The sequence below is a fragment of the Eimeria tenella genome, genomic scaffold, assembly GCF_000499545.2.
Source record: "Eimeria tenella Houghton genomic scaffold, Eth_scaff80, whole genome shotgun sequence".
NCBI lineage: Eukaryota > Apicomplexa > Conoidasida > Eucoccidiorida > Eimeriidae > Eimeria > Eimeria tenella.
The window spans coordinates 147,594-160,731 of NW_013543456.1; the positions used below are offsets into that span (position 1 = coordinate 147,594).

A 13,138-nucleotide genomic window follows, 5' to 3' on the forward strand; every position below is an offset into this window, starting at 1 on the left:
GGGCGGCCTTCGGAGGCTTTGCTTCCTCGGGAGCCTCCCCCGCGTGCGGCACTGTGGTAAAGCTGAAGGAAAATGAACTTCGAGGCTTCGGAGATGATTCCAAGTACCTTCGAGCACTAAAAGAAGGCCCCTGTTGTCCTTCAGGAAGCACTTCGACGTGGGAAGCGTCGGCGCCGGGGTAGGTTTCGGGGCCGGGGGGGAACACGCGCAGTACAACTTCTGCTGCAGCAAGTGCAGCAGCAGCACCTGAAGAAGCACTTAGCCTCGTGAACACGCGTTTGGCCCGAATCAACGAAGCTCTTTTTTTTTGAAGAGGAGTGAAGGCAGCTTCGAAGAGTTTGTGCTTCATATCTTTCAAGTCCCGCTTGTAGGCTTGCAGACGCCGCTTGTCCGCCAGCACTTGCTGCTGCAGCCGCAGCACGCTCTCGGGAAACTCGGCCCCGGGAGGCAGCTCTGCTATTCTTTTGTCCAGCAACTTGGCTTCGAATTCTGCTGCTGATTCGTAGTCTTGCAGCACTTGGGCGTGTTGAATGACAAGGCTCTGCAGCCGCTGCAGCTGGGACTGCGCCAGCGCCACTCTCTGGGCTTCGACTTCGGTCAAAGCCGCAGCTTCGGAGGCGCTGAGCGACAGCCGGTGCACCTGTTTGTACACGCGGGAGACCAGTTCGTTTTCCACTTGGTAACAAAAGTCTTCATCGAAAAAATCTTCATCAGCTCCCCCGTCCTCGCCGGGGTCTTCTTCGTCTTCGTGATCCTCCGGATCATCTGCATCCTCTGCCGCCAACGAGCGAGCTGTTGTGAAGCGCAATTCGGATTTCGAGTCGCTGCGCTGGTGACGGGGCAGAAACCTGCTGCAGCGCAGCACCACGTACACGACGGTGGCGAGAGCGATCAGGGCAGCGCTAAGGGAGAAAGCTGCCGCTCTTTGGTGAATCTGACGGGGAGAACCCCAATTAAAATGCATTTGGTCAAGAGGTAAGTCCACAGAGTCCTCTGGTGTGGCTAGAGGCAACGGCGGGAACGCCGGCGCGTCATCGCTCGTAGCGATGCCTGCTCCCATTGCTGCTGCAGCGCTGGGGTCGGTTGCAGCAGCTGTTTCAGCCGTAGCAGCCTCTGGTTCTTGTGAGGCTGTCACCAATAATGAAGCACAAGCAACAGCAGCTGCTACCACAGCGGGGGTGGCAACATTTCTGCCTGCTAACAGTAGCATACTCCCAGGGCCGACAAGTCTGAAGTGCGCCTTCATTCCAAAAGAAGGGAGAAGTGAGCCCCGAGGGGCTTTTCCTCTAAAGCCTTTCGAGTAAAAAAATATGCAATTTTAAAACAATAAAGAGACAACCATCACAAATATGTCCAACTACGCAACAACAAATGAGCAGCAGCAGCAACAACAGCCTCTGCTGCTGGCCCCAAGGGCTGCATTCCACCACGCAACTGCAGGGGGCTTTCGTTTCTTGGCCTACACGCGGCTTAAAGTGCTATTTTCCTGGCAAAATTAATTAAAGTTACATTTTACTCCCACAAGTTATGCTTACTGCTTGTGTTTCACCCGTTTCAAGCCCTTAAGGTGGCTGCCGGGGCTAGACACAATCGAGCTGGATTTGGCGGTTGGTAGCTGCACATGCTCGCGCACAAGTTGTCTCTGGCTCACTCGGTGCAAACTCTTCAGGATAAAAATATGCAATTTTTTGTGCTGTATGCTGCTGCCGCTTTCGCCGGACTGTACGGGTCCTCCGCAAGACAATAGGTCCGGAGTTGAAAAGAACTTTCGGTGTCGCACATGCCTTCGGTGCTGTTGAAAAAAAGATCGCTTTGTGAAGAGCCCTGGGTCTAAATGAAATATCCCAGTGCAATCACGGTTTTATGCCAGTCCTCTGTGTAAAACTTGTGTTGCCAACTGAATGTGCCCACTTTAAGGTGTCTTCATGCTTGGCACTACGCCTTCTCGCGGAGTAGCGTCGGTGGGCTCTGCCAAGCCCACTTTGGCTACTGCATGCATATTGCATGCGTTTCTTGGCTAACAAAAAGGTGTACTATCGAGTACAAACCTAGCGACTCCATCCTTACAGCGAGGGGTAAACACATTAGTTAAGAAGCCCTGGCTCCCAAAGGGCACCGTTGCAAAAACTGAACTGTGCCAGCCACGGCACACAAAATCGGTTGCATGCAAAGAGTAAATTCGAGCTACAGTTTTGTTTGCACCTTTTAGCCCAGGGCACTGCAGCAGTGTGCATGGGGTCTACTTGCCTTGCCTTTTCAGTTCCGACTGCTGTGTCCAACACACGAGATTATTGGCTTGGGCGTATTGAGTCTGCCTTATATGGCGAAACGGCTGCAGGGCTTCTTTGTTGCTCTGAGAATTAGAAAATTTTCCATCTTTGCGATCGAAGCTATACAGCATGGCAAACATCTGCGCGTCTTTCCTTAGCTTTGCTTTCTTTTTGCGCCCTCCAGCGGCACTGGAAGGGCCTCTGTGCTTGTGGTGTTTAGCCTGCCGGTTCCACGCGTTGTCCTTTCCTCAGCGTTATCGAAATTTTCCTTCTTGGCCTTAAGACTTGTATCACTGTACGGCGTCTTTCAAGATCTATGAAGGCGGTGACCTTCATAGGTGTTTGCTAATGTGGTTAATGCCGCTCTGCTATTGATTTTTGTTTCTCTTGAGGCCACTGCATTATTCTAGTGCGCAAGCGGACTTACTGATGCTACTATGGATAGACTTGAGTGCTTCTCTGCGAGGTGAATCCCGACACTTCACGCGAAACCTCCTTAAATCCATGCATTAGGCCACCAGTCATGTCCAATCCCTGTTGTTCCCCCATGAAAAGCAGGTTATAAAAGACCTGCCCCCAGGTTTTGATCCCCGAATGTGTGTCAGTGTCTAGGCAACTCAATTAGCCCCAAAAATCTAACAGGCTGTTGGCGTTCATAGCCCGTTGGCGCTCTTGGCCGGTCTGTGTTCATAGCTGGTTGACTGTAGTATCTCTTGCCTAATTGATCTGACTGAATACTAATTTTACATCACGTCAAGTTCTTTCCACGGAATAGGCCACACTAGGCTCACTATATGATCACTAGGGAACCAATGTAGGGTGCACTAAGGGCAGTGTCACTGGCGCAGCGTGCGAGAATACGCGCGCCAAGAGACGCCGAGAACCTCCGCGAGGCCGCACAAGCAGAAAGAGGCGGCTTATTATGCTTTGAAGTGAATTATTTTGTATCCTCTGTCCTTACTTGATTTGTGTGCACCTGTGCGAGAAAAGAAACCCAGGTGCGTCGACGCCGCGCCCATAACACCTGTGTACCGGCGTGCAGGCGCGCTCTAGATGTTGGGAGAATTACACTGGGTAAACGAGAAGCTCTCGTGCTTATTCGTGCTAGCGCGCAATACTCCACAGTGCACCTCCGGCTGTGATAATGCGTTGGACGTGTAAAGCTCAAAAGACATCGTGGTGTGGAAGGCGTGTACAGCACTGTACACAAATAGGCATCACTCAAGGCGTTGCACTGCTTGAGCGTGCCCCTCCGTTTACTGAAGGGAACTATTTTTGCGGGCGAGGTTGATAATTAATGAGGCCACGCTGGCGTAATTGGGCTCATTAAGCATGAGACAGCAATTGACAGTACCGAGGAATCGTTAGTCAGTATCTCTGGCCAATCATGAGTAGCTGGAACTTTGTCTGCTGCGAGCTTCATACGTTGAGCGCTGGTAGCACATCGCAGGTAGAAAGGCAAATTCTCGCTTTACGAACTTGCATTTGCGAAACTTGGGGATGTACTGATATTGGAGAAATATGCCGATCACGTGCCTCAGGAGGGTAGGGTGGAGAGCAATATAGGGGATGTAGGTCAAGATATCCTCGAGAAAAACTGGGACACCATGTCACAAGAAAGACTGAAGATAGGAACTGAAGCTAGCTTAGAGGGTAGCTGAAGTGCCCTTAAGGCCGAAAGGCATGATCTAGTTCTGGGACTCAGGAAAAGGCTGTCTTCCGCCAGTCTGCTTTGGTCTTACGAATTGTGTGGAAACCTGTCTCGAGATCAAGTGTGAAAAAGTAACTAGCAGACCCGGGCATTTCCCAGACAGAGTAGAACTGTAATTTGCTCCATTGGGAATAACTTACGGATGAGGAGATTAAACAGCTGGACAAGGACCTGCGCAGGCAAAGAGGACCTTTAGACCTTGGAAAAGCGAGTAGTGGTGTCACACCGCCAGCCCCAAACGCCGACCGATCTGCACAACGTCCTAGCCTGCTGCAAGGGGGCTCTCTCTTGCACTGATATTATTCTTTTTGTGCTCTATTTTCCCAAAATCAAGTGTTACAACATTCGAGGCTCTTGTTTCGTAACACTGTAGTGTTTCAAGCTACATGATTGGGGCTGACTAGAGTCTGCCGCGCAAAAGCGCAAAAGCCCCAGATGAACATATGTGTTAAATTTGTATGGGTGTGCTGTTACGAGGCGGTGTGCTCTGGCACAATGGCCTGAAATTTGAAGGACTTGCACTCCTCAAAGCGCCGAAATTGCAGGTGTACACAAGATATACAGGACTTTGTATCCTCGACCGAAGAATTCTTCTGTGGTCAATATTTTAGAAGTGACTTAAAGGGACCGGATTTTTTACATGTTGAAGATTGCTATCATTTGAACGTCTCCCTTCCTGCTATCGTTTTCGCTCATTAACCAACGGTACACACACGGGCGGGACTGGACTGTGTCTCCTCTGAATGTATTGTCTTCGTAGTATACACATCTTTCGGATTGGAGTTTTATGTTAAAACTGTGGCTCTTTGGATCTTACATGGTAGAAGGATTTCATGCAGCAAGAAGATTAGCGGAAACAAACAGGATGACGTTGGATCTAGAAGTTTATGCCAATAAGTTTTTCGCAGACTGTCTTCGTGTAAAAATCACACCAAAGGAGGAGGCAGATAATCCACAAAAGTGCGCAATTTCCTGGATGGGCGAGCCGCCAGCAAGAAGTGAACACAGGAGCAGGGTTGCATATTGGGATTGGACGTCGTCTCAGCTTATTCGTGCGAGCATTTTACTTCCTTGAGGCCACTTTTGAAAGGAACTCACCTGATTATTCCATAGGGATCAGGGGGCAGCTCCTGGATTATTTCAGTTCGGCAGTCAAATCCAGGATAATTACACCCCATTTGCTTGAAATTTTCCCGTGGCGACAACATTACCAAGTACGACCAGAAGCAAAGCAGCGGAGCCAACTGTACCCAATGCTGTGTGGCACACTGTCGGACACAGCAGTAGGAGATTTGAGGGCACTGGGCTGGGCCACAAAAATTTTAAAAACCAAATATGTTGCCTTGGATGTAGTGCACAGCGGTCTTTGCTGCTCCTACGTTATTTTCTGGCGCACGAATAGGGCGCCCTTCGGACAAATCCTCTACATTCGACACATATCTCACAATCAACATCAAATAATCAATAACTCTCATACTTCAAGACTGCCAATCGGACCTTCTTACAAGTCGAGAATCACAGTTCTGACTCCCTTAACCCAGTTGCGGTCGGCGTCACCGCCAGCCCCAATCTTAGGCTATTCAAAGACACTTCTAGTTGACACATGTTGTCTTGCTGACAAATTGCCCTACTGCCTTACTAATAAGAAGTTTCTGCCCTCGTTTTGCATGCTAACCTCTTATAGGTCGCCTGCCAGCTATCCTCTGAAATTTACCAGCAAGCGCCACCGGACTGCCTGCGCAATACACTGGATAACTAAATAGATGTTTCGTTTTGCAGCTTTTGCATGCATTGCAGTTGACCTTACTGGCCAGTTGCAATCCCCATGACTCCGGGGGCAGCCACGGCGTGCAAGAAGCGCTGGTGTCAGCTGCAGTGAAGTCAACAGTCATTAACTGGAAAGTGTCCGGAGCTAGCGTGGGCATTTGCTTTGAGTGGGCGAGCTGGAGTTCAGTCTCTTGCTTCCGGGGCTAGCAGCAAAAAGTGCCAACAAAGAGACTCTCATGTGGCCTTAAAATATATTTTCTTTGATTTCAAACAAAGCAGAGCACTTTGCGGCGAAGTGCACGCCCGTGTGGGCAGCCGCAGCCTCTAGGGAGGAAGTCGCTTTTTGTTTTAAGTGTTTAAGCCGCAAAAAATTGGCAAAAACGTGGCTTAAGTGTCGAAAATATCGACAGATTAATTGCAATTACACTAAAGTTCTTAGAACTGGCAGAGCTGCTTCCATAAATGGCATTTTCGCTGAGACTGCGGCACCTCGCGGGCCCTCAAGCCCAGGCTTTAAGGCTTTAAGCTGCTGCAGCACTCAGGGGGCCCCCTGGGGGCTTCCCCCAAGTTCAGCTGCTGCCACTCTAGAGCGTAGCGGCAACAAGGGCCTTGGAGGCCTCTGAGGCCTTTTGCTGCAGTGCTGCGCCGCAGCAAAAGGCCTCGAAGGCCTGCGGGCTTGCAGGCCGTTTGCTGCAGCGCTGCGCTGCAGCATGTGCTGCATAAGTGGCACGCGGCACACACACCACCTTCTCGGGCCATTTAAAGCCCAGGGGACCTGCTGCTGCTGCTGCAGCTGCTGTTCGAGTGGCTGGGGGGGACTCAGTGGAGCTGCATTTGGTGTGTTAAGAGTTTCTCTGGAGTCGTTTTTGCTTCAGTTGTAAAGCACAAGAAGCCTGAGTTGATGGGCTTGCATTTTTGTCGCATGCTTCATTGCACTAATGCGGGTTTCGGTGTGCGAGAGCTCGCTGAGGACTGCAGGGGCTGCAGCGGGAGCAGCAGCAGCAGCAGCAGCAGCAGCAGAAGCACAAATGCAGAAGCACTGCTGAAAGCTCTTAAAGACACGCAGCTGATGCCGTTAAATTAGCCGCAGGAAGCTGCAGCTGCGCCCCACATCAGCAGCAACAGCAACAGCAGCAGCACCTGCAGCAGGGCGCCAGTTGCTGCTATGCAAGCTCACAAAAGAAAGGGACCCGACGAGCGCCATCCCGGGAGCTCTGTGCTGCCACTTAATCCTCATTTTGAACAGAAATTGGATTATTTAATTAAGTTTGAAAATTAAATGAATAAATTTGTGCATTTATTCGGCAGAGTTGGAGCAAATCGAACGAGAGAAGGTGAGGTGTATCACGAACCGCTCCCTCCAGCGCCTCCGTGCTTTCCTTTTTACCTATTCCTTGTTCTTTTCGTTTGAAGGTTCTTTTTAGTTTAATTCAATTCAACTTCTTCACCTCACTTCCTCATGCACAGACCAATGGTTAACCAGTGGCCGCAGGAGGGGGCCCCGACGCCCGAAGTCGAAGCGCCCCCGGCTGCCGGCGGCGGCGGCAGCAGCAGCAGCAGCAACGCCGAAGCAGCAATACCTGCTGCTGCTGACCCCACTGGCACCAATCATACCTCTGCTGCTCGCCGTCTTTTGTTTCTCTGTCTTGTGCTCTGTGCTGTCGCCTTCCCGCTATCTGCAGCAGCAGGAAAGCTGAAGCAGCTGCAGCAGACCAGGCGGGTGGTGGCGCTGCAGCAGCAAGTGCAGCAACAGGAGAAGCAGATGAGGCACCTGCTGCAAGAAAACAAAACGAAACTGGAGCAGCAGCACCAGCACCAGCAGCAGCAGCAGCAAGAACTGCAGCAGGAGCTGCAGCAACGGGCAGAGCGCGTGCAGGAGCTCGAGCTGGAGCTGGAGGAGCTGCAGAAGCAGCACGAGGAAGAGCTGAAGATCCGAGAGCAGCAGCAGCAACAGCAGCAGCAGCAGCCCGAGCTTTTACCAGGCAGCCAGCTCGTGCAGCAACAGTACCACGAACTCCAGCACAAGCTGCAGCAGCTGCAGCAGCAGCTGAGCACCGTCCAGAAGCAGCAAGACCAGGATAAGCTGAGCTTCGAGCTGCATTTGCATCAGCAAGAATTGCATTTGCTGCACCAAGAGCTGCACAATCAAGTGCAGCGGCAGCAGCAGCAGCTGCAGCAGCTGCAGCAGGAGTTGGAGCAGCGAAGCCAGCTGAGTCGCCAGGAGCAGCTGTTGCAGCAGCACGGGAAGCACGAGCTGCCGCTGTGGCCCCAGCAGCTACAACAAGGCCTGCTGCAGCAGCACAGCTGGCTGCAAGTCCCGCTGCAGCTGCTGCAGCAAAGTGGAAGTGAGAACTTGCAGCTTGCTGCCTTGGTTATTGAGTCCCACTTTTTGCTGCAGCAGGTGCAGCAGCAGGAGCAGCAGGTGCAGCTCCTCCGTTCGCGGCAGGACGAGCTGCAGGAGAAGCTGCAGCAGGTGCTGCAGCAGCAGCAGCAGCAGCCGCAGCAGCAGCAAGAGCTCCTGCAGGAGGAAAGCAGCAGCAAAATGCCTGGAGATACAGAAGAACAGCCCCAGGACTTTCCTGCTTCTCCCCGCAAGCTGCGCGCCCAGAGCCCCACGGGTAAACCCTAGGTCCCAAACCCTAAACCCTAAACCCTAAACCCTAGGCACTGATCCGCCAACTCCCAGTCCCAAATCAGAGTGTCTTCTTTGCTGCTGAAGAGGCGGTTTGGGTTTTGCGTTTGCTCATCTAAGCCGTCGCTCAGTGTAGCAGGAGTTTGCAGTTTAGGGTTTAGGGTTTAGGGTTTAGGGTTTAGGGTTTGACTGTGCAGCCGAGATTATTGTGAGGGCCGACGAAGCAATGTGCGCGTGGATGTTTGACACTCTAATAGCGCACTTCGACGTAAGGCTGCGATGTTTGAGGGTTTAGGGTTTTCTGAGGGTTTAAGTTTTACGACTTGCTTCGAGGGTTTAGGGTTTAGGGTTTAGGGATTAGGGTTTCGACCCTGGAGTAACTTTCCCCCCGCGGACTCTTCTGCGCTTCTTCCTTCTGCAGACGTGGGGTTTAGGGTTTAGTGTGTGGGCTTCTCCCGCGGGCTTGGGGCGAGGGTTTAGGGTTTAGGGTTTAGGGTTTAGGGTTTAGGGTTTTGCACGCAGCCGTCGCGGACTCCGCCGTCGCCGCCGGACTCGGTGTTGGCGCTGCTGGAACAAGGTGTACGTACACCTGCTTTTGTGTCTTGGAAAAAAATCGACAGAAAGAAAAAAAAATTTTCAGAAGAAGATTTGGAACTGAGAGGATGCATTGGCTCCCTCAAACCCTTGCCCATTATGGAACTCAGTGAGGGTTTAGGGTTTGGGGTTTAGGGTTTAGGGTTGGGGTTGGGGGTTTAGGGAACCCTTGCCCATTATGGAACCCAGTGAGGGTTTAGGGTTTAGGGTTTAGGGTTTGGAGTTTAGGGGTCGGATCTGGGGTCTGGGTCTGGTGCATTGGCTCCCTCAAACCCTTGCCCTTTGTGGAACTCAGTGAGGGTTTAGGGTTTAGGGTTTAGGGTCTAGTGTGTTGGTTCCCTCAAGCTCTTGCCCATGAGGGTTTAGGAAGCGCCGAGACGCATTGTTAGGGTTGAGGGTTTGGGCGTTTTACTTTGCGGCCAAGGGTTTGAGGCTTTTTTTTCAAGACTTTTTCTTAAGGGTTTAGGGTTCAGGGTTTAGGGTTTGCGGTTTGGGTGCGCAGAGGACTATGCGCTAATCAGCGCTTTGCAAGACTCGCGGTTTGACCCAGTCACTCCGGAAGAAATCCCAGATCTGGTTTGCCAGGTTTCTTTGCTTCACAGCTTCGAGGTTAGGGTTTAGGGTTTAGGGTTTAGGGTTTAGGGTTTAGGGCTTAGGGTTTAGTTGAGGGCGGGACTGTGGTCTGGGCTCCGAAAGGCAGAAAGGAGCTTCTATTTAGCGCGCTGGGGTTTAGCGCTGCGAGCTGAGGGTTCGCAGTTACGCGTTTAGGGTTTAGAGTCAAGGGTTTAGGGTTCAGGGTTTAGGGTTTAGGGTTTAGGGTTTGTGCTGCAGCCGGGGGCGAACGCCTATGACTGGGAAGTTGGCGTCCACGGCATCACCATTAAATTCATAGCGCCGGGACAGAGGTGATGCCAAACCCTAATCATTGCTAGGGTTTTAAACCTTGCAAAACCCTAAAACACTATTTTGTAAACCCGTCGGGCCCCATTTCCAAACCCTAGTGGCAGGAAACCCTGGCAAGCAGCGCTGAAACCCTAAACCCTCGGATCTGGGAAATGTGCTATTTCGGTGTTGATTTCTACAACAGCTGAAGCTGTGCCCGGATCCTAGGGACTAGGGTTTAGGGTTTAGGGTTTAGGGTTTGTGCATGGACGAAGCTCTAAACGTCACCTTCTAGGGTTTAGGGTTTAGGGTTTTGGTGCAGGGGCTTACGGAGTTACCAGGCGACGTACTTGCCGGAAGTGGCAGCAGAGATGAACATGAGCAAGGAAGAAACAATTATTTCGCTGGTACGAGGGTTTAGGGTTTAGGGTTTAGGGTTTAGTGCTCGTTCCTCTCGTCAAAGCCAAACCCTCGTTTGCACCGGCGGAGTGCATGCAGATACAGTTGCTTGGAAGCTTGGGGCCAGTGCAAGCAGCCGGGTCAGGGTTTAGGGTTTAGGGTTTAGGGTTTAGGGTTTAGGGTTTGCGCGAAGGTGCGGAAGGCGGGCTACGCGCGGAGCCCCATAGACGCAGACTTCATAGCTCGCATTTCTTTGGAGCGCTACAAGTCCTCTCGGGCGCAGCTGGACTACGCGACTTACCTGAAGAAATATGCGGAAGAGGGCGAAGAAACGGTGGTTTAGGGTTTAGGGTTTAGGGTTTAGGGTTTAGGGTTTGGGCCTGCGCACGCCGCGGACGCTGCCAGACGCTGAAACGGAGCCTTCCAGCGCAAACGCATGCAGCCTTTGAGGTGTACGTACACCTGGACGCAGCTGAGGTGTACGTACACCTGGATGCAGCTGGGGTGTAAGTACAGCTGGACGCAACTGGTGTGTACGTACACCTGTCTGGAGTTGAGGTGTGCGTACAGCTGGTTGGCGCTGCGGTGTACAGCTGGTGGAGTTGAGCTGTACGTACAACTGGCTGGGCCTGGGGTGTACGTACACTGTCTGCCAATGTGTGCATGCGGGTGGAAAGGGCCCCTTTTTGATTTTAGGTCATCTGCGCCTGTTTCTCGGGCCGGCAGGTAATAAAAAGAAATAAAAAATAAAGAATGAACCTAATGCATGCGCATGCATGCAGGCCTGTCTACGCGAGTGTACGTACACCCGAATGCATGCGCATGCGCTCCCGCAAGTGTCCGCAACGAAGGAATTTGCATCTGCTGCTGCTGCGGTGTACGTGCATGCGGGGGCCTTAATATTTATAATAATTCGAAATGAATATTTATTTCATTTTGTTGCACTAATAACGCATGCGCATCTGCGAGAAATAACTCCAATGCAGCTATTTGGACTTTGCATGCATGCACTGTTTGGAAGAAAATGAAATGGGGAAAGTGGCCGACCACGCACTAGCTGCAGCATACATGCAGTGTACGTACACCCGAACTGAGCACCTGTACAGCGGCCTAGCTTGCTGCAGCATGCATGCAGTGTACATACACCCGAACTGAGCACCTGTACAGCGACCTGTCTTCGCAGACTTAGAATTTTTTCTTCTTTGAAATCCCCGGCCCTTCACTTGTGCTTTTGAATGCATTTTAATCCAAGTTCTGTGTTGACTCTGGTATTTTTCCCTGCTGCCGTGCATGAGGAGAGAGAGTCTTGCTGCTGCTGCTGCTGCTGCTGCTGCAAGACTTTTCCTTGGCTCCCCTCTCTCCACTTGCTGCTGCGCATGCGCTGCTGCTGCGCATGCGCTGCGGTGTACGTACACCCCGTGCGCACAGCGCATGCATGGCACTTGCCGCGTCTTTGAAGTTTTTGAAATTTGCACTTTTGCACTTTTCCGAAAGGACATTATTTGTGACTTTTTGCGATTTTCGAGAAATTAAAAGTTTGTTTCCACTTTTCCCCAAGTGTTCCGTCTGTGCAAAAGCCCCACTTGCATGCGTCTGCAGCTTTGCTGCATATCTGTTTATTCTTCATTTTATTCTACATTTTATTTTCGATTTTATTCACTTTTATTTTCATTTAAAGAAGAAGTGCTTTAGTGCTGCTAGTGCGCCGCGCCGAGCCGCGGTGTACGTACACCCCAGCCCGCCCTTTCCGAACTTACCAAACGCAGCTCCGCTTTGGCACTTTATATAATTTTTGCCATTTCAAGCACTAAGTGTCTTTGCTTCAAGACCCGTTGCTGCTGCTGCTGTTGCTGCCGCTGTTGCTGTTGCTGCTGCTGTGGCTGCAGTTGGCTGCTGTTGTTGGCTGCTGTTGTTGGCTGATGCTGGCTGCTGTAGCTGATGCTGCGACTGCTGTCGCTGCTGCTGCGGCTGCTGTTGGCTGCTGTTGCTGCTGCTGCGGATGCTGTTGGCTGCTGTTGCTGCACCTGCTGTTGGCTGCTGTTCCTAGTGCTGCAGCTGCTGCTGCGGCTGTTGCTGCGGTTGCAGCGAGCCTCTCTTAGCTTTGGAGGGCTAAGGCGAAAGCCCTTCAAGCCGCTGGCAGCCACAGCTGCAGCAGCAAGTTTGGCCAAAAAAGAGCAGCAGCAGCAGCAGCAGCAGCAGCAGCAGCAGCGCCAGCAGCAACAGCAGCAGCAGCACGGCTCTAGTTGTAGCTCAGTCGACCCAAAGCCCAATTCAAATCCCGCCATAAGTTCAAAAAAAAGTGCTGTTGCAGCAGCAACGTTAGAGCTGCAGCAGCAGCAGCGGTAGTCGCTGCAGCGTTTGCTGCAGTAGCAGTGGGTGCTGCTGCTGCCACTACCGGACTCGGAGCAGCAGCAGCAGCTGCTGCTGCTACTCTGTCACATTCGAAGCAACCAGACACATGTCTGAGCAGCAGCAGCAGCGCTGCAGCTTCTGCTGCTGCTGTCGGTGTTGGTTTACGAGTTGGGCGCAGCGTGTACTGGTGCTGCTGTTTCTGGGTTTGCTGCTGCGGCTGCTGGCGCTGCTGCTGTTGCTGCTGCTGCTGCTTTCGCTTCAGCTATTGCTCTGTCAAATATTAATTTTATTTCTCTGCATTTGCAGTGACGCAAAAGAGCTTCTTGCATGCGCTGCTCCACCGTTTGCGCAAGCACCAAGAAAGCCTCCTGCAGCAAAAAAAAGGGTTTAGGGTTTAGGGTTTAGGGTTTGGAGCTGCTGCAGCGCGGCTGCCGCCCCTGGGCCGTGCTTTGGGCGGCGACGTCTCACGGCGTGCTCGCAGCTGCAGCCGAACCCTAGACGTTAGGGTTTAGGGTTTAGGGTTTAGGGTTT

General features: G+C 52.0%; 3 protein-coding genes across 3 annotated transcripts in view; 1 reads left to right on the forward strand and 2 right to left on the reverse strand.

The window, feature by feature from the left end:
* ETH_00018380 (uncharacterized protein) overlaps positions 1-1,246 on the reverse strand; it is a gene marked incomplete at both ends in the record, with an annotated part of 4,306 nt that extends 3,060 nt beyond the window's left edge. The window contains one exon of the mRNA XM_013378350.1: positions 53-1,246. Within this exon, the coding sequence (XP_013233804.1) occupies positions 53-1,246 (1,194 nt within the window). The remainder of the gene's footprint in view (positions 1-52) is intronic.
* Positions 1,247-7,207: 5,961 nt separating this feature from the next.
* On the forward strand, positions 7,208-10,598 carry ETH_00018385 (uncharacterized protein; the record flags this gene model as incomplete). The annotated part of the gene is made up of 8 exons (XM_013378351.1): positions 7,208-8,366; positions 8,578-8,648; positions 8,903-9,083; positions 9,203-9,268; positions 9,477-9,583; positions 9,806-9,879; positions 10,179-10,263; positions 10,449-10,598. The coding sequence occupies 8 exons, from the start codon at positions 7,208-7,210 to the stop codon at positions 10,596-10,598; spliced, it is 1,893 nt and encodes a 630-aa protein (XP_013233805.1).
* Positions 10,599-12,036: 1,438 nt separating this feature from the next.
* The window catches only part of ETH_00018390 (uncharacterized protein), a gene marked incomplete at both ends in the record, with an annotated part of 2,766 nt that continues 1,664 nt past the window's right edge, over positions 12,037-13,138 (reverse strand). The window contains one exon of the mRNA XM_013378352.1: positions 12,037-12,401. Within this exon, the coding sequence (XP_013233806.1) occupies positions 12,037-12,401 (365 nt within the window). The remainder of the gene's footprint in view (positions 12,402-13,138) is intronic.